This window comes from Pollachius pollachius (assembly GCF_949987615.1).
Source record: "Pollachius pollachius genome assembly, chromosome: 18".
Taxonomy (NCBI): domain Eukaryota; kingdom Metazoa; phylum Chordata; class Actinopteri; order Gadiformes; family Gadidae; genus Pollachius; species Pollachius pollachius.
Window position 1 is genome coordinate 13,619,484 of NC_136951.1, and position 22,233 is coordinate 13,641,716.

The 22,233-nt window shown below is 50.8% G+C and overlaps 1 protein-coding gene across 1 annotated transcript; it reads left to right on the forward strand.

Moving 5' to 3' along the window:
• Positions 1 to 234: 234 nt before the first annotated feature.
• On the forward strand, positions 235 to 22,009 carry LOC307089660 (protein bicaudal D homolog 1-like; the record flags this gene model as incomplete). The annotated part of the gene is made up of 11 exons (XM_079756049.1): positions 235 to 450; positions 11,300 to 11,512; positions 12,291 to 12,443; positions 13,843 to 14,150; positions 14,724 to 14,895; positions 16,088 to 16,609; positions 16,913 to 17,091; positions 18,447 to 18,828; positions 19,153 to 19,347; positions 19,543 to 19,694; positions 20,989 to 22,009. 11 exons carry the CDS (start codon positions 235 to 237, stop codon positions 22,007 to 22,009), a joined length of 3,513 nt encoding a protein of 1,170 aa, XP_079612175.1.
• Between the last annotated feature and the right edge of the window lie 224 nt (positions 22,010 to 22,233).

Consider the following 22,233-nt stretch of genomic DNA (forward strand, 5'->3'; position numbering starts at 1 on the left):
TGGAGAACACGGGAGATACAATGTCGATGATGGCGACACTTTAAGGATTTCACAGGATCTGGAGGACACACACATAGTTGTTGTTTTGTTTTTTCCACCATTGTAGGGTTTTACTGTCAGGGGGGAGTGGTGGGTTCACTGTCCATCTCCGGGGCTCTCTGCTCATCCGACGCAGGGAGAGACACGGGGGGAGGAGAGGGGAGACACGGCGGGGGGCCCAGGGAGAGAGGGGCGATGGCGGCCGGCGGGGGCTCCGGGGAGGCGGTGGACCAGTACCGGGCCGACGTGGAGCGGCTAACGCGGGAGCTGGCGGAGGCGAACCGGGAGAAGATCCGCGCCGCCGAGTGCGGTCTGGTTGTTCTGGAGGAGAACCAAACCCTGAAGCAGCAGTACGCGGAGCTGGAGGCCGAACAGGAGGCTCTCCGCCAGGAGCTGGAGCAACTGCAGGAGGTGAGACCCGGGCTGCGTGCCCGTGTGTGCACGGTCTGGTGGTTCCCTACTGATCGCCGTTCATCCGTCATTATTAGCGGTAGGCCTAGTGTGATTATATACAGTGATAAGGCTACCTGCTGAGGTGGGTTGTGATTGGCTGAGGGTGAGAGAGCGTTGAGGGATGATGGAGAGGTGGACACGCGGACAAAGGCAGGCTGCAAAGTCGGAGGGAGTTCAGACTTTAGCGCTTCTGTTTGGCAGGTGTGTGTGAGTGTGTGTGCGTGTGCGTGTGCGTGTGCGGGGGGTTGGTTAGGTACCAAAACAGAAGCGCTAGGATCCCGGGGCAGATCTTTATGTCCGGACTTGGAGGCTGCAGGGAGGGGCTGGTAGTAACATGATGCTATGCAGCAAATCACCTCCGCGTGCCATCCGGTGTTCTCACACCTCGGAAACACTCGGTCTAACGTTGTGGTTAGTCACTGAACACGAACAAACAGCAGGTATACTGTCATGAGGGTTAGGGGGTTGAATCATTTCACCAACGGAATTTTGTGACTTTAAAGACACACAATGTTCTTGCTTTACTTTGTCAATCTGTGGTGGGGACAAGTGGAGATATAATGTGCTGGTTGTTGTGTTGGATCAACACATGCCAGGCAATGGTTAGAGATGGGTACTTTAAGGCACTAGTATGGAGCATCAAACTTTACGGAGTTCTTTGTTAGGAACTCGATATGGAGACCTTGTGGGAATAACCTGCAGAAAGTTTCTCGGCCCCTCCTCCTGGCTGAGTCCAGATAGGTGGGGACAGAGCCAGATACACTGTTGTGTTGGTGATGTTGATGGTGTTGGTGGTATTGATGGTGTTGTTGGTGTTGATGGTGCTGATGATGTTAAGGGTGCTGATGGTGTTGGTGGTGCTCAACTACCAAGAGTGGAGGTCAGGTTTGAGACTGGGGTCCTGAGCCAGTAAGAGGAAGAGCAGGTACTACGGAAGAGAACTTCAACCTGTCCAACTAGACGAGCATGGAGTAGTTTTACGAAAGCATCAGGGAATGACCTGAGCTCTTAGAGTGGATGCTCTTTGGGTGAACCTCACATTTCACACACAGACACAGTGGGTGGAGGAGTGAATCAACAAACACCATGAGCAGTGAGGAGGTACGTTTATTGGAGGGTGTAATCGGTCATGAAACGGGACTGCGTAGAAGGCCTTTGGATTTCAGCAAAACAACAAAACAACAACTGTTGCCATAGAAAGGAACATGAACGGATCAGCTTTCAAATCCATATTTAGCAATCAAGCGTCAACGATGGGCCAATGGTGAGGTAATACAGCTCAGACAGCTAACGATAGATACCTGAAGATCGATCAATCAAACAACTTATCCTATGTTACTTAATGATTATTCCACAAGTCAAATGGAAAAGAGCTAGTTTGAAACCCGGGCTCCTCCTGGTTTGCTGTAGAGGCAAATTGCTACATTGGTCTGTGTTTGCTTGTTCGTACAACATGCTATAATCCCTCGTCCACATTCCTTCAGTATCCAAACCACACTTTGTCAGACCGCTTTTTGCCCACATACTACCAGTGTGTGTGGAGTTTAGCTACAGCAGGAGACGAGGGTCAAACAGCACCGGAAAACAACACAGATTTCGAGGATCCCAGGGCAGGGCGGGTCAGTCTGTGGGGGCCCCAGGCGGTAGAGGAAGGACACCAGAACAATCGAGCCAGGATCACAGTATCCTCTCTACCGCAGGTTCATTAGGGTTCGTGGTTTATAACACAACTGTATTTGGGTGTGTGGTGTGTGTCTATTCTAGCAGAGCAAGGCATTAACTCTGCCAGGGTAGAGGGTTCGACTCCCTACTGGGCTCACCCATACTAAGGGATCCATGCTTTCACGATGTTAAGATAAAAGGGTCAAGATATACAGCATCTGGTTCCAGGTTCCATTATTGGAGTGTAGGAACCGGGGTGGGTGTTGCTCACAAACGGCGAGCGCCTCGGCCATAATGACGGTGTCTCATGTCGATCCGGAAGAGGGATTTGATTGGTTCTGCCCCCGGCCATCGACCCTTGCTAATGAACTGCACTTCTGTGCCATGTAATCAATCTGTCAGAGCCAAAGGACAGCTCGGCCCTCTTCACCTGTGGCAGCGTGTTTTCACCGGTTTGCCCGGAAAACAGACAAGGCTGACCATGCATTTTATTTACTGAAGGTCAGTTTGCATTGCAGTGTGTGTGTGTGTGTGTGTGTGTGTTTGTTTGCAGGAGTGGTGAAAACAAATCAAATCTTCCTCCTCTGTTGAAAACAATTCCCGACTTTCCAATGACATGTCACGTCTTATCGTCAATAAAAGGACTATCACTACTTCCCCACATTAGCCCCCACACACACACCCTCATGTATCTATCTATAATTCATATCTGCCCTCCTCCCTTCTGCACAGACTCACACAGACACACACAGACGCACACAGATGCACACAGACTCAGACAGATACTCAGACAGATACTCAGACACACACACACACACACACGCACACACACACACACACACACCACCATATTATGTACGGTTGTATTTCAGTGAGATTCCGTCGCAGCTGACTCGATAGCATCGATTGAATCTGTAGCGCGGCTCTGTGGGGGTCCACCCCTTCTACCCCCATCCCATTTTAAAGAACCACATTACTTTGGAGGGGGGGCACAGTGTAATGTGTTCTTGTGTGCCGTCATTGCGACCGCGAGCAGGAGCTGGTTACAATATTCAGGGCATTTATCAGACGCTTTTATCCACAGCGGTTCATACATTCACATACAGAGGGCGGAGTCAACCACGCAAGGCGGCAGCCAGTTCATCAGGAGCAGTCAGGGTGAGGTGTCTTGCTCAGGGACACCTCAACACTCTAGGAGGAGGAGGAGGAGCCAGGGATCGAACCAGCAACCTTCCGGTTACTGAACACGCCCAAGCGTGTTCAGTAACAGGAAGGGGTAGGAGTGGTTCTCCAGTCTGTCATCAGTACAGACGTTACCAGTAAGGGGAGGATAGTCTGGTGCTGCTGATCCAGAAGGTTCTGGGGTCAGATCCCTGAGCATGCTTCCGTCCTGCTCCTTGATGACATGGATCAGAATCCACTGGAGGTCTCTTTGCATATCACAGCCATCACAACAGCTCCACACTGTATTTATCGTACATTGAATGTGTCGACCTTGACCGGAAGGGAAAGACATCTATGAATAGAACAATCTGAAGATGATAAAAAGTGAGCTTTTAACGAGGACACGGCGCAAGGACGGAAAATACACTTTCCGCGGTCATTAGATAAGTGGGAGACGTTGAGCGACAGGTTTAATAGATGGCGGTTGATAGCAAAAGATGGTCACACTGTACAGGAAAGAGCTAGATATGGCTTAAAGCTCATTACCTCTACTCTGCTGTAGAGTTCATCGGATGGATAAGCCCCTTTGATACTTGTTTCAGTGACGAGCGACAACGAAGTGGATGATGAGGAAGATGAAGACTGAGGATGATGATGCTGGGGACTAGGGTGGCCTTTATGTGCAATAATTGATGTCCTCAACACAAAATCTTCTTTGCATTTGTGACAGAAATGCAGATTTTCTGGCTTGTAAATCTGAATGTGAATACTGCGCAGAGACGAGTACTACTTCCCAGCTTGGGCCTCCGCCCGTAGCAGTATAACACTAACCTATATGTCCAGCCCTTGTATTTTATGGGTTGCCCAGAGTGTCTAACCCAGGGAGCAGCCGGGGGAGAGAGGAGGGGGAAGGGAACGGGAGAGGGAGAGGGGGAGAGGGGGAGAGGGAGAGGGGGCACCTCATTGGATAGGACCAGCTGGTTTGACAAACCGCAATTAAAAATGCAGTGTGTGCGTTGCAGACGTAGTCTAAAAGTAGAAACACAGCAAGGGTACATCATCTCCTCCCTGTGATGACACACAGAACCCGACAGCCAATGGAACACCTCCATCTGAGCAAGACGCTGTCGTCAGACACCCTCCCACCATCTCTCTGAGCAGTGTGTTACGTTCAGAAGGCGAGTGACGGTCCTGCTCCCCGGATGTAACGGTGGACTTTCCTTTTGTATGAAATGTTCGGATTCATCCTGACAGAGAGAGACAAGCCGTGATTCCACCTGTCATCTCTGAGAGAGAGAGAGAGAGACAAGCTGTGTGATCCCACCAGACACCAGAAGCCCTCGACCCCTCCGCCTCCTGAAGGCTGAAGTGATGCATGGATCTTCAGAGGGCCCTGTATTACCTTCAGCTGTGGTGTTGCTACGCCCTTACATCGAGTCATTTAAAGTGACCCTGTAGAGATGAGTCAGTGGGACGGTCTTCCCCGATGTATGATGACATAATAAACCTTTTTCACCGAGGCGTCATCATAGGATGAACCCAGGTCCTACTTATAACACTAATTATTGATCTGCTCCTTTTATGTATCAGGGCACGGGTAGAGACCGAACCTACTACCCTGGTACATGAGAGGAGCAGACCCAGAGTTAGGCCTGTGTTTTTACTACGATGGCATCTCTGTGTAAGGTAATAGTGGAGTGTGATAGATATAATACTACAGAATGATAGACATCAGACAGTATAGAGCAGAGTTTAGTCAAGTTGGATAGATGAATACTAGAAAATGATAGACATCAGACAGTATAAAATAGAGTATAGTGGAGTTTGATTGATAAATACTAGATAATGATAGACATCATACATTATAGAGTATGCTAGATAAGACCCCAGAGACCTGGTGGCACATTAAGGGCTCTGCAGGGTTCTAGATGCCCAGCAGATCTCCCTGGCCACTAGACGGTGTGTTCTGCACGCCGGCCTGTCGGTCTTAAATCAGGAGCCAGTCCAGAGTTCATGTACACAAGCACTCAGCGCCGGGTTGGACGCAGAATGGGACGTGTGTATGCTGCTGTAAGCACATCCACGTCGGGGGCATTTACATAAGAGCACAGACGCACTCACATATGTGTAAACACACTAGCAGATGCACACAGACACGCACACACAACACACACACACACACACACACACTCACACACACAAACACAGGGTGAAAAGGAATTGTGAATTATTGATCAAATATGAGATCATGGTTGTTCCCTGCAACATAAATCATTTCCCTCCATAACCAACATTCCTCTCTACATCCGTCCATTAATTGTCCTGTTGAGTGCGGCAATTAACCCCTAGTCCATCCTATGATTTACCGTCTTCCCTCTTTGCTAACCTAAGCTAGTGAATTACACACACCAGGCCATGCAATCATTTAGAGATATTAAAAGGTGCTATATATGTATTATGATTTAAAAGCTGTTAATTTTGTGCAATTAGTCAGAAATGGCGCTGCCATCCTTCAGCTGTAGTTGACTGAAACGTGCTGTGAGGATATCTGTTCTGAGTGGACTGCTCCTGCTGTCTGAGCCAAACTAGATGTTAGGCCAATCAGGGCATCTGTCCATTGTTGGCGGTCACATCTGTGTGAAATAAAAAACACCTTAATGGTGGCGAGAGGGAGGGAGGGAAGGAACAGAGAGGTAGGAGACAATTCTGGTTGTCCATTTTCAAAGTCCTCTCTCTTTCTTTCGGCCCTCTATCTCTGACTCTCTTATCTTGCCTACAGCACCTTTGACTATTGACTTCTTGGTCATTTAGATGTTTGTCTCCAAAGTGAACGTGACAGTGAATTCAGATGAGTGTCTTTAAGATTAAGGGAAGGGGGTCAGGGCTTCTTAAGGGTGCTGCCTACAGGTAAGGCTGCGGATGTTGAGGATCGAAACAACGACCCTTCGCACACACAGTGGTACACCCTAATCATCACCTGCCTGTGTATATTTCTAAATGAGGGTCATTGTCAGATGCCTCTCAGATTATTTATAATCAATACAATAAACGAGTAAATCGAAATGAGGGTTTCTGTTGTTGTTGCTGGTGTACCTTTTCACCAGATGTCCTGGAGGGAGGGAAACCACTAATGTGTAGCGAGGGAGAGAAGGGATGGAGAGATTGAATGAGTGAGGACATTAAATGAAATATAACAAAGGTTGGGTGCAGAGGGAACGGTAGAAGGATCTTTTAAATGTGATTATAGCCCTCCCCCCATCCTGCCCCCTGCATGCCTATCTGCTCCTCCAGCTATCCATCTCTCTCTGTCTCTGTCTCTCTTTTCCCCCCTCTCTCCATCTTTCTTTTTCTATTTGTCTCTCTTTCTAACCACCTTTGTCCTTCCTTCATTTCCCCCTTTGTTCTGTTTGTCCCTCCCTCACCTCCCTCATCCACTCCTCTCTCCCTATATACTCTATTTTCTCTCTCTATTCTCTGCCTGTCCGTCCCTCTCCACCTCTCAATCACTCTCACCTCCTTCCTTTACTCCATCGACGCCCTCTCCCTCTGTCTCCCCTCTCTTTAGAGAGTGTATGTACTGTATGTTTATTTTCCTCTCTATCTCCATCCCATCCATAATCCCTGGTTTAAGAGAATGCAATAGCAGCAAATATAACACTTAAGGAGACTCTAGGGGTCGAAGAGAGGGAGAGGGAGAGAGAGAGAGAGGGAGGGAGAGAGACACACAGCCAGAGAGAGGGAAAGAGAGAGACAGAGGGTGAGAGAGATAATATCAATCAAGAAATGGAGGAGGACAAGTAAAGGCCCCAGACTATCGGCTGGCGAGAGAGAGAGAGAGAGAGAGAGAGAGAGAGAGAGAGAGTGAGCGAGAGAGAGAGAGAGAGAGAGAGACCTGTCTTTATTATGTCCATCAAGACATAATTTTAGCATCTCCCCAGAGGGCGCTGGGGGAATGGTCAGGGTGGGGCTCTGGAGGTACGCCCACCCCCGTTCTTGCACAGAGACAGAGATATCCACTAAACCATCATCATCTTACCAAAGAGGCCACGGTCGGTTGGTTTTACTGCAGAGCAAAGCATGAAGGTATTCGTAACATGGGATAGTCTTTCGAAATAAAACAATGAAACGGCGATCGCTACTTGTGAGCTTACTGACCATAGTGCCGCCTGAGGAACAATGAGCTACATCACGGTGTTGTGGTGAACAGCGCCGCCCCTTACCCTCCCAGAGGAGTCTCCTCAGCCTCCCCGGGTCCAGTTACAGCATGGGCCATGTGACTGAACCTCTGCTCTGCATTATGACAGATGCCCGCGTTACATCACCTACCAGCTCACCATCTGCCTGCCTGGTCTATGAGCCTCCAGTTTTAATGGGATGATTGATATTATCACGTACTTTATACATTCAACAGACCCTTTTGTCCAAAGCAACTTATAAGTGAGGCTTAGAACGATGTTGTAGTAGTATTGGTATTAGTGGTAGTGGTGATGGTAGTAGTAGTGGTAGTAGTACTAGTAGTAGTGGAGGTGGTAGTAGTAATTGTAGTAATAGTGGTTATATGGTCTGTTTCTTAGTCCTCTAGGATACGGACTGAGCGAGAGAAGTCAGTCAGTTAGTGACGGCTCTCCCAGTAGGAGAGAGAAGGATGCACACACTAACCTTTAGCTAATAGCCTGTGTGTGTTTGTGTGTATCTGTGTGTGTGTGTGCCTCTATTTGTGTGTGTGTTTGTGAGTATGTGTGTGTGTGCGCCTCTATTTGTGTGTATTTCTGTGTATTTCTGTGTATGTGTGTGTGTGTAGGCCCCCTTCCACCAGCCTTTTTAATGTTTATTTATGTATCTTTTGTTACAATGGCGGAACTTGTTCCGACGTCACGCCTCAACCAGGACGTGATGGAATCTCTCCCCCAGGAAGTGATCGATGGGCAGTTCTCCTGGGAACTCTCCAGGAAGGCCCCATTAGTATGCCAGCAGTGTGCTTGCCTGAAAACCAGGGGACAGTCAAACAAAAAGGAGAAAAACACAATGGAAAAGAGAGGGCGAGAGAGAGCGAGAGAGAGGGAGGATTACATCACTACCATGGGAGGATTGGTGTTAGAATAAACCCTGCTTGTGCGTGTTCAGCCGGGTGTGTGAGTTGTGTTGTACACATGTTGTCCTGGAAACAGGTGCTAAGTGTGTGTGAACAGGTCAGAGGTCAGGGGGCGAGCGGCTCAGATGGCTCAGAGCTGTTCTCCTGGGCAGACAGAACAAATCAATCCCAGAGAGATCATTCTGTCCTAGCTAGTCTCAAACAGGCCAGTGTCTGCGTCTGGCTCCCAGATGGCTCATATCTTCCCTCTCCTTGGTGCTGAAATGTGGTGTTTTAACACCCTCTGGGTGCTGGTTGATTTGTTGATGCCAGTTTGTGTGTGTGTGCCACTATGTGTGTGTGCGCCTCTATGTGAGTGTGTGTATGTGTGTGTGTGAGTGCCTCTGTGTATGTGTTCTTCCTGTCTCTTTTCATGTCTCTGTCTTGCAGAGGATGAACCAGTCATTCTTTCGCTCCTAATGGCTTTCAAGTGGAATTGAAAAATATTTTTGATTTTTTTTTTATAGGATAATCATTAATGCCCTATAGCTTGGATTAGAGTGACAGAAAGAGACTGTCTAAGTTTTCAGGGATGGGTGAGGTATCTTGCTCAAGGATACTGTGAAGAGTTTCCTTGACGCACAATGTTGTTGGTAAAAAAGCATATTTTTACTTAAAACAAGCAATAGCACAACAGTCGATTCACTTGCACAACTCAAGCCTCCCCCCAGCCTAGAACTCTGGCCCTCTTAAGGAGCACCAGAATGGGTGTGGATCAATTAACCTATGAGCCACAGCTGCAGACTATTACAGGGCTACCAGCCAGACAGGAACATGTGCATCTTTTAAAACATGGTTTAACACAGTGAAGATGCCAGTCACATCTTCATATTACCTTCCCCCTCTTTTAAGCTTGCAAACAGTTTCAAGCGCAGTAGATAAAAGGTAAAATATTGTGCAAGTCATTTGTGCTAAATAAACAGTTCAAAAAGTCTCAGGTGACCTGCAATCTTCATTCCAAGATCACTCCTTCTTGGCCAAACACTGCATTATTCACAGTACACAGCCCAGCTCTGAGACTTCCCCCATCCAGACCACCTGCAAAATCTGCTCAGCCCTCTGCAGTTCCAGCAGATAACTTGGCCTCCGAGCACTGGCTCTTTCCCTGGGCCACAGACTGGTCCACAACTGGATCTCATCAGAAAGTCCTCAGCCATTGCTGTCCTCCGCCACTGCTGTTCTGTCAAGGCTTGGCGATAGCTCCCCACAAGGCTCACATCACCAACAAGGAGTTCCCGAGCTATTCCTCCTTCAGGCTCTGGCCAACCCCACAGGACAGCAGTTCAACTCCAGTGATCTCTTCTCCTAGCAGGTCTCTTTGTCTACCTGCTCACCTTTCACTGCGGTCCACCTTGAAGCTCCTTGAACAATGTTTATCGAAATGTGGGTCCCCTCCACTCGGCTAGAGGACTCATCCAACCACTGCCACCAAATGTGAGAGAGTTTCCTTGACGCACAATGTTGTTGGTAAAAAGCACATTTTTTACTTAAAACAAACAATAGCACAACAGTCGATTCACTTGCACAACTCGAGCCTCCCCCCAGCCTAGAACTCTGGCCCTCTTAAGGAGCACCAGAATGGGTGTGGATCAATTAACCTATGAGCCACAGCTGCAGACTATTACAGGGCTACCAGCCAGACAGGAACATGTGCTTCTTTTAAAACATGGTTAAACACAGTGAAGATGCCAGTCACATCTTCACAGATGCCTACAAGAAGCCTGGCAATAGGGTCGTCCATTTTAGCGTTATCCTGGTCTAGTACGATGCCATTTCCCTTCTTTCTTTATGAGCTTTGTACACTAGGTAACTCTGTCTCTGGAGCAGGAAGAACAACAGAGACAAAGGAATACATATACAAGTTTTTGATGAATTTGACAATATCCAAAACATGAAGTGGAGACGGACATCCCCTATCAGAAGTCCCGCCCTCTCTCTCGCTCCTAGACCCCATCACTTCCTCTGAAACTTGGTCCAAAGTCCCACCCTCTCTCACCCACCAATAACACACATTTGACCGCTCAGGGCTTTCTGCCATGAGATGAGGACAGGGTTAACACATTATAAACACTACGAGAGAGAGCGAGAGAGAGAGATCGAGAGGGAGAGAGAGAGAGAGAGAGAACGAGAAGTGACTTTGAGGCCTACAAACGAGCTATAATGAAATCTAATTTATTATTATTTATATGAACGAGAGAGAGAACGAGAGAAAGAGAGACCCGAGGTCCCTTGTCCCCAGCGTCCTGTACTCCAGTACTTACAGAGCAGCTGGTCCTGCTGGGTTAGGGGTGCAGCCAACTTCCCCCCCCCCCTCAACCCTCTGAGCAGGGACACATTTGGGTTCCCTCTGATAAAAATATATCAATGCTGCATTTTGCCCGCAATGACTTTTTCAACCTGCACCCTTGTTGTCATAGTGTAAGTAGTAGGAGTGATAGTAGTAGTACATTCTTTATTAATATTTGTATTTGTAGTTCTACTAGTCGTGATAGTGGTAGTAGCAGCAGGGCTAGTATTACTTGACATAGTGGTACTACTAGTACTACTAGAAGTGATAGTATTAGTAGTAGTAAAGAGGGATGGGGTCACAATTCTGCAACACATAATGATTATATAAATTAAGACGTAAGCAGAGTTGAACAACTTTTATATTAACATATTTTTCCTAATCCACCTCTGTTGTGACATGTTACTATACGAGACTTACTGCTACTGTGGTTTCTCATAGTTCATGGGATGACCCTTACCGTATCCCATCACACGCCCCTACATAGCGACCACGACCTCTGACCCCCAGAAAGACCCCTTTACTGTGACCAGCTCCCCTCTCTCTCCCCGCTGCGTGCGCAGGCGTTCGGCCAGGCCTACACCACCCAGCGCAAGGTGGCGGAGGACGGGGAGAGCAACGAGGCCACGCTGCTGCAGGAATCGGCCACCAAGGAGGCCTACTACATGGGCCGCCTGCTGGAGCTGCAGGCCGAGCTGAAGCACTGCCGCTCCAGCGCCAGCGGCGCCCAGGCCGACAGCCAGCACCTGGGGGGGCTGCTGCAGGAGACACGAGAGGTAGGGGGGGAGGGGGAGGACCATGGGGAGGAGGAGCACGACACTATCATAATGTTATGACCTTATTGTTGTGTATGCAATGGATGGTCAACAGTATGCATTGTTATCCCCACGCCTTAGGGGGCGCTCTGCAGCACGTGTAACTTAAGGGTAACTTAACAGATGCCGTAGAGGGTGTTGATATTTTTAAGGGAAAACTCAAAACCTACCTTTTTAGTCGGGCTTTTAATGAAACAACTTATTTATCCATTTTTTTAATTATTTATTTTATCTGAATTTAGGAATTTCTTATTTGCCACAAAGGTATCGCTTTGGGTATGGATGATTGGAGGGGGAAAGGGGGATTGTCTTTTCATGTGTGAATCTCTCCGGGTGTGTCGAGGGAGGGAGGGGGGGGGGATTGTATTAAGCACTTTGTGTTGCATTTTTATGCATGAAAAGCGTTATACAAATAAAGTTTGATTGATTGATTGACTTTCTTACTAGCACATTCCGGTGCTAGTAAATCAGATTAAAATGGATATCAATGTCCCGACCCATGTTCTCGTGTCACTCGTGTTATCTTAACACTTCAGCCCCTGATGTCCGCCTATCACATGTTTTATAATCTCCCCTCCCTCTCTTCTTCACCTCCTACCTGATATCCTTATCTGCTCCGTTTCTCCTTTTCTTTTTTCTCCATTCTCTCCTTGTCGCTCCCCACTTATCCACTATCCTCTCATCATCCAATATCCTCTCCTCCTCCTCCTCTCCCTCCTCCTCCCCTCCTCCTCCTCAGAGTAACGAGATGCTGGAGCTGCAGAGGAGTCGGATGCGGGAGGAGATCAGGGAGTACAAGTTCCGGGAGGCGCGTCTCCTGCAGGACTACACGGAGCTGGAGGAGGAGAACATCTCCCTGCAGAAGCTGACGTCCACGCTCAAGCAGAACCAGGTGCTGACCTACAACCCCCCCATCCCTCAGGGGCAACGCAGAGCTGTGGGCGGAGCTCTGCCCACCCAATCAAATCATAGATACTATGTCTAACAACTGACGCGCTCATGACTTTTAAAGAACTTAGTTTATTAACAGTTCTACACTATCCGTGATGCCCACGGCAACGTTCACAGTCACGTTTAACAATACATGATTCACGACTTGCCCATCCGAAGTCCAACCCCTTGCCTAGCTTCTGCCTATAGGGCTCAACTATGAAACCAAAAGCACAAAGAGAGCATTCTGATGAAGGCCGAACACAGTGTGCGTGTGGTTATGTTTGTCTAAGTGGTTATGTTTGCCTTTGTCATTAGAGTGGAACAGTAAAATACACACGGGTCTGAGAATACGGAACCTAGTAGCATGGACATTAGATTCTAGTGCTTGTTTTGTTGTGAGTATCAAGTACGACCCACAAACCAAGGGATCCGGCTTCCACTTTTGATCTCGGCCCACCTTGAGACATGAATTCACTACAAGTCTCTGGCTTTGAATAACAACGTCTGCTAAATACTGAGTAGTAGTTACTATAATGCTACGATAAATAATAAGTAGTTATTTAGGGACGTTGGGGGGGATTGTGTGATGGAGGGTCAGATGGTCGTACATCATGAATAAGTAAACAGGTCTTATTTTAGTAACACCACACAGGTAGACGAATAAACAATGTATCACACACACACACACATACACACACACACACACACACACACACAGAACACACACACACACACACACACACACACACACACACAAACCTTAAAATACCCTGAATACTGACTCTATTCTGCCCATGCGGACTAAAATAACTCCTACATAAATGATGTTGAGTGATGATGTTTTGGTATCATTTACTGAACGCAGAGGACGGTCATTAGCAGGCGGGGAGGGGCGAGGCTCCTCACTACTCAGTCACCATAGGAAGGAAGGGAATGTATTTAGAGGTTGATTTGTGTTGTTCATCTGCTGTGATTTCCCTTTCCCCCTACCTTTGTATTGACTTCTCTCCTATCTCATTGTTCTCTCTCCATCTCTCTCTCTGCTGTCTTACCCCCTTTCTCTCTCCTTCCCTCCCTCTCATACCCCTCCACCTATCCCTCTCACTTACCTTCCCCCCTCTCACTCTTCAACCATCTACTGCCTCACCCCTCCCTCCCTTCCCTCTCTCTCCCCCCCTGCTCCCTATCCTTGCTCCTCCCTCCCTCCTCTTTTCCCCTCCCTCCTCCCTTCCTCTCCTTCTCGCATCTCCTCTCATGTCCTCCCTACCTTTCCCCTCCTCCCCTCCTCTCATCTCCTCCCCTCACCCCTCCCTCCCTTCCCTCCCCTACTCTCACCCCTCCCCCACCTCCCTCCCCAGGTGGAGTACGAGGGGCTGAAGCATGAGATCAAGGTGCTGGTGGAGGAGACGGAGCTGCTGAACAGCCAGCTGGAGGAGGCCCTGCGGCTGAAGGACATCTCCCAGGCGCAGCTGGAGGAGGCGCTGGACTCGCTGAAGAACGAGCGCGAGCAGAAGGTGCACCTCCGCAAGGAGCTGGTGCACCACCTCAGCATGTGCGACGTGGCCTACACGGGCAGCGCCCACCTGACCTTCACATCTGCGCCGCCCAGCGGCACCGCCACGCCCACCGCCCTGCTCTCGCCCACCTCCGAAGACTCCGCCTCCAGGTGGGTTCCTCTGAGCCAATCAGAAGCGTGCTGATGAGGTTTGGAATGGAAATGTGCAGGTGTGCACTGGTAGTTCCTCCCTTACCCCCAAACACCCACCACAACCCTCTTACGCACTTATTGTACGTTGTACTTCCCTGCACTTAACAATAGTACTTAGCACTGTGTAGCATCTTATCCTAGCTATCTATGTTGGAACGGGGAATGGGTTAACCTAAGGATTGTTAGTGCTTGGCACTTGGTTCTTTGAACATCCTTACTGTACTGACATATGTATTTTTGTTTCTCTTTCTTCTGACAAATGTACTTTTCGTCAATTGTTTTGGATAAAAGCGTTTGCTAAATGCCCTAAATGTAAATATAAATGCAGCTTTATATTTTTTACAACTTTTACAGCTTTTAAGAGCCTTATACTTTGTAGGTTTTACAATTCTCTTTTGAATCATTGTATTTTATTGATTCCCTATCAGATTATTTTTTAAATGTATTCAAATGTAGTGGCCTTTGTGTTTGAAAGGTGATATACAAACTAACTTGCCTGGTCTTAATGCTCTTTCCTTTCTTCCATCGCAGATGTAATGGACATCTCCAGGGGGCAATAGGGGTGGGGCCAAATGTCGGGTCTGTAATCCGGGCCAATGGGGAGTGCCGGGGGGCGGGGCGTAAAATGGAGGCGTCTGGGCCTGACCTCTTCTCTGAGATCAACCTGCCGGAGATGCAGAAGCTCAGGCAGCAGCTGATTCAGGTGAGCCTCCATCCATTCAGCGAGCTCTGTCATGCTGTTAAAAAATGATACCATCAAATAATCTCCATCCCTACCTCTGCTGATATCCTCAAATTCACTACATAATGAAAAACCATCCCCACAACTACAACACATCAGAAAGCAGTGTGTGTGTGTGTGTGTGTGTGTGTGTGTGTCTGAAGGTAAGCGAGCGAGTGAGTGAGTGATTGAGTGAGCGCGTGAGTGAGTGAGCGAGTGAGTGAGCGAGTGAGTGAGTGAGTGAGCGAGTGAGTGAGTGAGGGAGAGAGCGAGTGAGTGAGCGAGTGAGTGAGTGAGCGAGTGAGTGAGGGAGAGAGCGAGTGAGTGAGCGAGTGAGTGAGTGAGTGAGTGAGTGAGTGAGTGAGTGAGCGAGTGAGTGACCGAGTGAGGGAGAGAGCGAGTGAGTGTGATGCAACTCGATGCTGCAGTCCCATCCAGATGTAATCCCATCTTTTCTCTGCCTTTTCTCTCTTATCTGATTGGTTAGAATGCAGGAAGAGCTTATTTATAACCCGGCTGACACAGTAGCCTATCGACCGCTCGCAGCTTGGCTCCCGTTGAGGGGGATACTGTTGTCTCCGTTCAGCCATTTTAAACGATTCCGCCTCCTCCTCTCCACTTCTTAAGAGTTAACTTTCACTCAGTAGAACGGATAAATCATTAATCATGCGCTTCTTGTACAAACAATTATAAACCCAATGTTTCAATGCAGTAATTTTCACAACCAAAGTTACAGAGTGGTTTACATGATAGAATAAGAGCCAGAGAAACACTGCCAGATGGAATCTGTTGGAAACACAGCAGGGCGTAAACATAAACTACAACACCAGACGGAACCGGTTCCCCGCCAAGGACAATAAAAGGAATGAAATGGATGAAAGAAGAGGATAAATAAAGGTTCTAGAGACAGGGCTCTCAGCCTGTCCCAGCACCCTCCGCCTCCCAAGATAGATTTACAACATCTATCTCTACAAATGGCTGCTTCTTTGGTTACACACAGCTATATCCACACAACACATGCACGCACACTGAGGTCCAAAGCTGTGGTTTACCTTCCAGGGTTTCTGTAATTCACTGCCACGCCACATTTCTGTGTTGGATAGCATTGAAATGTGAATCAAGATGTGTGGAGTCATTCTGCCTCTCCCATCCCTTCCTCTGGCGCCCCCTGCAGGTGGAACGGGACAACCTGTCTCTGATCAGCCGCCTGCAGGAGTCCCAGACCCAGCTGCAGCACACACAGGGTGCCCTGGACGAGCAGCACGACAGGGCCCTCCGCCTCAGCCAGAAGGTCACCGTGCTGCGGCGCCTGCGCCGTGGGGCCCAGCTCGCCCGAGGGGCCTCCTCCGACTCGGACTCCCAGCTCCATGGGGAGGCCCAGTCGGAGCAGGAGATGGAAGAGGAGGAGAAGGAGGGTCTGGACGACGAAGACGAAGAGGGCAACAGAGAGGGGGAGAGGATGGGCAGCAGGTGTCACGTGTTTGCGTACCAGACGCCGGGGCTGGAGATCCTGCAGTGTAAGTACCGGGTGGCGGTGACGGAGGTGGTGGAGCTGAAGGCGGAGCTCCAGATGATGAGGGAGCGGACGGCGGCGGCGGCGGCGGGGGAGGAGAAGGCGAGGGAGGGGCCGTCGGTCAGAGAGATGGAGGTGCAGGTGGCTCGTCTGGAGATGAGCTGTCGGGAGGGGCGAGACAAGGTGATCCATCAACACACCAGACATCCGTAGCTTTGAAGGGGTGATCTCTGCTTGAACTGGGATCCATGCATGTGAACACCTGACCTGTCCTTCTGCTAGTGCACTGTACTCTACTGCTGTGCCCCCCTCTCCTCTCCTCCAAATTCAACTATTCTGCTCTCGCCTTTTTCTCCTTCCCTCTCCCATCCTCACCCCCACCTCCCCCTCTGCTCTACAACACCACTCCACTATCCTCCTGCCACTCTATTTGCCCTCCCCTCCTCTCTCCCCTCCTCCCTCCCTCCTCTCTCCCCCCCCCCCCAGGTGAAGGGTCTGGAGTCAGACCTGCGCGCAGCCCAGGGTCAGGTAACGGAGGGCCAGGGGGCGCTGAACGCAGCTCAGGACGAGCTGGTGACGCTGAGCGAGGAGCTGGCCCAGTTGTACCACCACGTCTGCCTGTGCAACAACGAGACCCCCAACCGCGTGATGCTGGACTACTACAGGTGGGCCTCCACCGCAAGCTGGGTTCATGAAGTCTCTTGGTCCCTCTACCTGACTCTACTCTACTCTACCCTACTCTACTCTACCTGACTCTACTCTACTCTACCTGACTCTTCTCTACTCTACCTGACTCTACTCTACATACTTGACTCTACTCTACTCTATCTGACTCTACTCTCCTCTACCTGACTCTACTCTACTCTACTCTACCTGACTCTACTCTACTCGACTCTACTCTATCTGACTCTACTCTACTCTACCTGACTCTACTCTACTCTACTTGACTCTACTCTACTCTATCTGACTCTACTCTACTCTACCTGACTCTACTCTACTCACCTCTACCTGACTCTTCTCTACTCTACTTGACTCTACTCTACTCTACCTGACTGTACTCTACTCCCCTCTACCTGACTCTACTCTACCTGACTCTACTCTACTCCCCTCTACCTGACTCTACTCTACCTGACTCTACTCTACTCTACTCTACTCTAATCTACAGGACTTTACTCTACTCTCCTCTACCTGACTCTACTCTACTCTCCTCTACTCTACATTACTCTACTCTACCTGACTCTACTCTACTCTACCTGACTCTACACTACTCTACTCTACCTGACTCTACTCTTTTCTACGCTACTCTCCTCTACTTGACTCTACTCTACTCTCCTCTACCTGACTCTACTCTACTCTCCTCTACCTGACCCTACTCTACTCTCCTCTACCTGACTCTACTCTACTCTACCTGACTCTACTCTACTCTACCTGACCCTACTCTACTCTCCTCTACCTGACTCTCCTCTCCTCTACTCTACGCTACTCTCCTCTACCTGACTCTACTCTGCTCTCCTCTACCTGACTCTACTCTACTCTGCTCTGCTCTACTCTCCTCTACCTGACTCTCCTCTCCTCTACTCTGCTCTACTCTACCTGACTCTACTCTACTCTCCTCTACCTTACTCTACTCTGCTCTCCTCTACCTGACTCTACTCTACTCTACTCTACGCTACTCTCCTCTACCTGACTCTCCTCTCCTCTACTCTGCTCTGCTCTACTCTCCTCTACCTGACTCTCCTCTCCTCTACTCTGCTCTGCTCTCTACTATCCTCCGTGTCCTCTGGAGACAGGGCCAGTTTGTCTTTGTACCCAGATGATACCACTCTGTACATGTCAGCCAATACGGTCCTCTACCCCCCTCTACCTTCTCTAACTGTGCGTCTGCATCCTGGGCGGTCCATCCCTCCCTCGTCCACCAGCGTCTGTGTCATGTATATATATATATTCCTTAGATGGTAACAAATCGTATTGTGTACTGCCCCCCCCCCCCCCCCCCCCCCCCCCCCCCCCCCCCCCCCAGGCAGGGACGGGGTCTGAGGGGTCTGGCTGCGGGTCTCAAGGCCCTGTCGGCAGACGAGAGCCGCGTGCTGCTCACCCCCCGCCTGGCCCGGCGCCTGGCCGCCGTTGCCACGGCGACCGCCAGCCCCGGGGAGTCGCGGAGCCCCTCACAGTCCCCGTCCAAAGAGCCGCCGTCCAGGGGAGAGGGGCCGCAGAAGGATGCCCCCCAGGGCCCCTCCCCCTCCCAGCGGAGCCCCGGGCCCCACACCCCGCCCACCCGCTCGCCCAGCATCAGTGCCTCTTCATCGTCGTCATCCTCCTCGTCCCCCGCCCTGGAGGCCACCGGCGAGCTCCGCAGGGAGCCGCTGAACATCTACAACCTGAACGCCATCATCAGGGACCAGGTACGAAGCCTCGGGGACACAGGGGCCCCTAAGACACTTGGGCCTCCAAAACACTGGACCGTTTAAGAGGTTTAAGCCCCATAAACACTGGACCATTTAAAGGTTTGAAACATCTTCAAAAACTGAACCGGTTTAAAGGGGCCCCCAATGAAGGTGGGATGTTGATTGGGTTATTACAAACCATTCTTGGCCTACCAGTTGGTACGGTCCACTGGGTAAGCTGGTGGATCGATCACAGAGTTCCTTATTTAGCCAGCAGGTCTCGAGCCTTCACCATCTCCTGATTCTGATTCTCTCTCTTTCTCCCCCCCCCCCCCCCCCCAGGTGAAGCACCTCCAGCGGGCGGTGGACCGCTCCCTGTTGCTGTCCCGGCAGCGGGCGGCGGCCCGTGAGCTGGCCCCGCTGCTGGACAAGGACAAGGAGAGCTGCCTGGAGGAGATCCTGAAGGTCAAGTCCCTGCTGAGCACCAAGAGAGAGCAGATCGCCACGCTCAGGCTGGTCCTGAAGGCCAACAAACAGGTAAGGTGGAGGGGGAGGAGGGGGGGAGGAGGAGGAGGAGAAGGGGTAGGAGGAGAGGATGCGCCTTAATGACCTGTATCTGACATCCCTTTGGCTAAAGAGTGTCCGCTATGTAACCCAAAGGGAAGTGCATCAGACGTCTCACGTGTGTTGCTCTGTTCCTCTCGTCTGTGTTTGCGTCTGCACCTCCTCCAGACGGCGGAGGTGGCGCTGGCCAACCTGAAGGGGAAGTACGAGGCGGAAAAGTCCATGGTGACCAACACCATGACCAAGCTGAGGAACGAGCTCAAGGCACTGAAGGAGGACGCCGCAACCTTCTCCTCCCTCAGATCCATGTTCGCCACCAGGTCAGAGAGCCACCACCTCCACAGAGGACCACTCTGTCCTAGCAGGGACCACCACATACCAGATAGAACCACCCTGTCCTAGCCAGGACCACCAGACACCAGCAAGAACCAGATAGAACCAGTGTCCTAGCCAGGGCAACCACAAACCAGATAGAACCAGTGTCCTAGCAACCACAAACCAAATAGAACCAGTGGCCTAGCTTGTACAACCCCATACCAGAGAGAACCACCCTTTCCTAGCCAGTTGGACCACCACCTCCAGATAGAACCAGTGTCCTTGCCAGAACCACCACATACCAAATAGAACCAGTGTCCAAGGACTGCCACATACCAGATAGAACCAGTGTCCTACTAACCAAAAACCAGATGGAACCAGTGTCCTAACCAGAACCACGTACTAGAGAGAAGGCTGACAGAGCAAGGTTGTTTAGAAGGACACGGTCCACAGAAGTGATTCCCCTTTCTTGTCTCGTCACCCCCACAGCTCATCTCTTCTGTACGGCCCAGGCTCTCTTCAATCGCCACCTCCTCACCACTTGAATGGATATTATACTAATATAATTTATTCATTCACATCCATATTAATATGGAAGTGGCCTTGGTGCTTAGAATGGAAGAAGTCGAGGCGTATAATCCATTCCTTACTCAATTGATAAGCAACAATCAACATGCATGAAGCACATGGAGGTCTTTACATGTTCCCCCAGGAATCTGCTCATATACCCACTAGGGTATGCACACTCCCAATTAGGATTCATCGACCTAACGGATAGAACTGAAGCCACGTAAGGTTGTTGAGAATGAACCTCACCTATGAATCTAACATGGAACCAAAGACAGAGAACTGGAACCTAACTGTCTTGCAGCCTTGCTTGCAGAATGCAGACATGCCCACTTCCCCCAAAGTGTATTGCAAATTCACCTAGCCTCTCCCAACCATGGCTGACCTCAGCGATAACCATTCCTAAACTCTCCACCATGGTCACTCCCACTCACCTTTGTTTCCTTTGCATCAAATACCCACGAAGTTCCCCTATAAGAATCTTGCTTCACCCATTGTCTCACTGAATGTATTCTTGGTAACTTTGCTGCCTGTATGATGATGCTCTAAAATTAAATCAAATATTTTCCTTGGCGAAGTGCCCAAAAAGAAGTTATTCTTCATCAGAACTCCCCCCCACCAGATAGAACTAATGTCTGGTGGAGAGGCGTTTAGACGGTTGGTTGGTTGGCAAACCAATAGCCTTCACCTGACCCTCCTCCCGTCTGCTTCCTCTGTGACCCGGACCTCCAGGTGTGACGAGTACATGACCCAGCTGGACGAGATGCAGAGGCAGCTGGCGGCCGCCGAGGACGAGAAGAAGACGCTCAACTCCCTCCTGAGGATGGCCATCCAGCAGAAGCTGGCCCTGACCCAGCGGCTGGAGGACCTGGCCTTCGACCAGGAGCAGACCCACCGGGGCACCCGCGGGGCCAAGCCCGGCCGCGCCCGGACCGCCACTCCCAAAGTAAGTCCCTCGTCCTTGGGCCTGACCCGGGGCCCCACGACGACCTCGGGCCCCTGTACCCTCCCCCCCTCCACCCTAGTCAGCCCCACCTCGGCGGGTTTTGATAAGGCCCACGTTCTGACACGTAGCCCCTCGTTCGTGGGTTCGGCCGCTACCGCTCTGGCCTCGGGCCTCGCCTCCCCTACCTCCCCTCCTGCCTCGTCCAAGCCGCCCTCGCCCCTGCAGCCGGGCCCCCGGTCCCATGGGAGCCCGCCGTCCCTGGAGACGCCCGCCTTTTCGTCGGCCTGGACGCCGCACGCCACGCCGCTGCGGGTGCCCCCCTCCCACTGGACCCTGGGCTTGCGGACGGTGGTGGTCGACTCCCACAGTTTCAGCGTCAGCATCTCCCCCACCAACCCGTCCCGTGGCCTCCTCTCCAGGGAGCACGCCTCCGACGGCCCCCAGGTCTCGCCCTCCCCCGCCGGCTCCGCCTCCACCCTAACTAGGTCCCCGCAGCCGAGCTCCGGCTCCGCCTCCCAGTACCGCTCCCTGCTCCCGTCCGGCCGGCGCTCCGCGTGGAGCTCCACGCCGCGGGCTCGGCCCCTGTCCACCCTGTCGCGGCCCTCGGCCCGCTACACGCCGTCCTTCTCCTCCCCTTACTCCTCCTTCCACTCCCCAGCCTCCTCCTACGGTTACTCCTCGGCGTACGGAAGCGCCTCCTACGCTTCGTCTAGTGCGAACAGGTCCTCCCCTTCCCCCTACAACCACTCCTCTAGCTACAGCCCGCTCTACCCACGGTACTACAGCCCCCATCAGCCCCGGCACTGATGCCCCCCCATCCCCCCCACACACACTAAACTCTTGCAGACCTTTTTCCCCCTTTAACTTTGACTGCACACTAACACTGACTCAATGCGGACACTACAACTCCCATCATCCTCCTCGTTCTGTCGCCGGGCAGATGGAGAGAATGGGGATCACAGAGAGGAAGACACAATGGTTTCCTTTTTCCTGTTTCCTGTGCCTAAGCCTTGACCAATGGGGTTTGAATG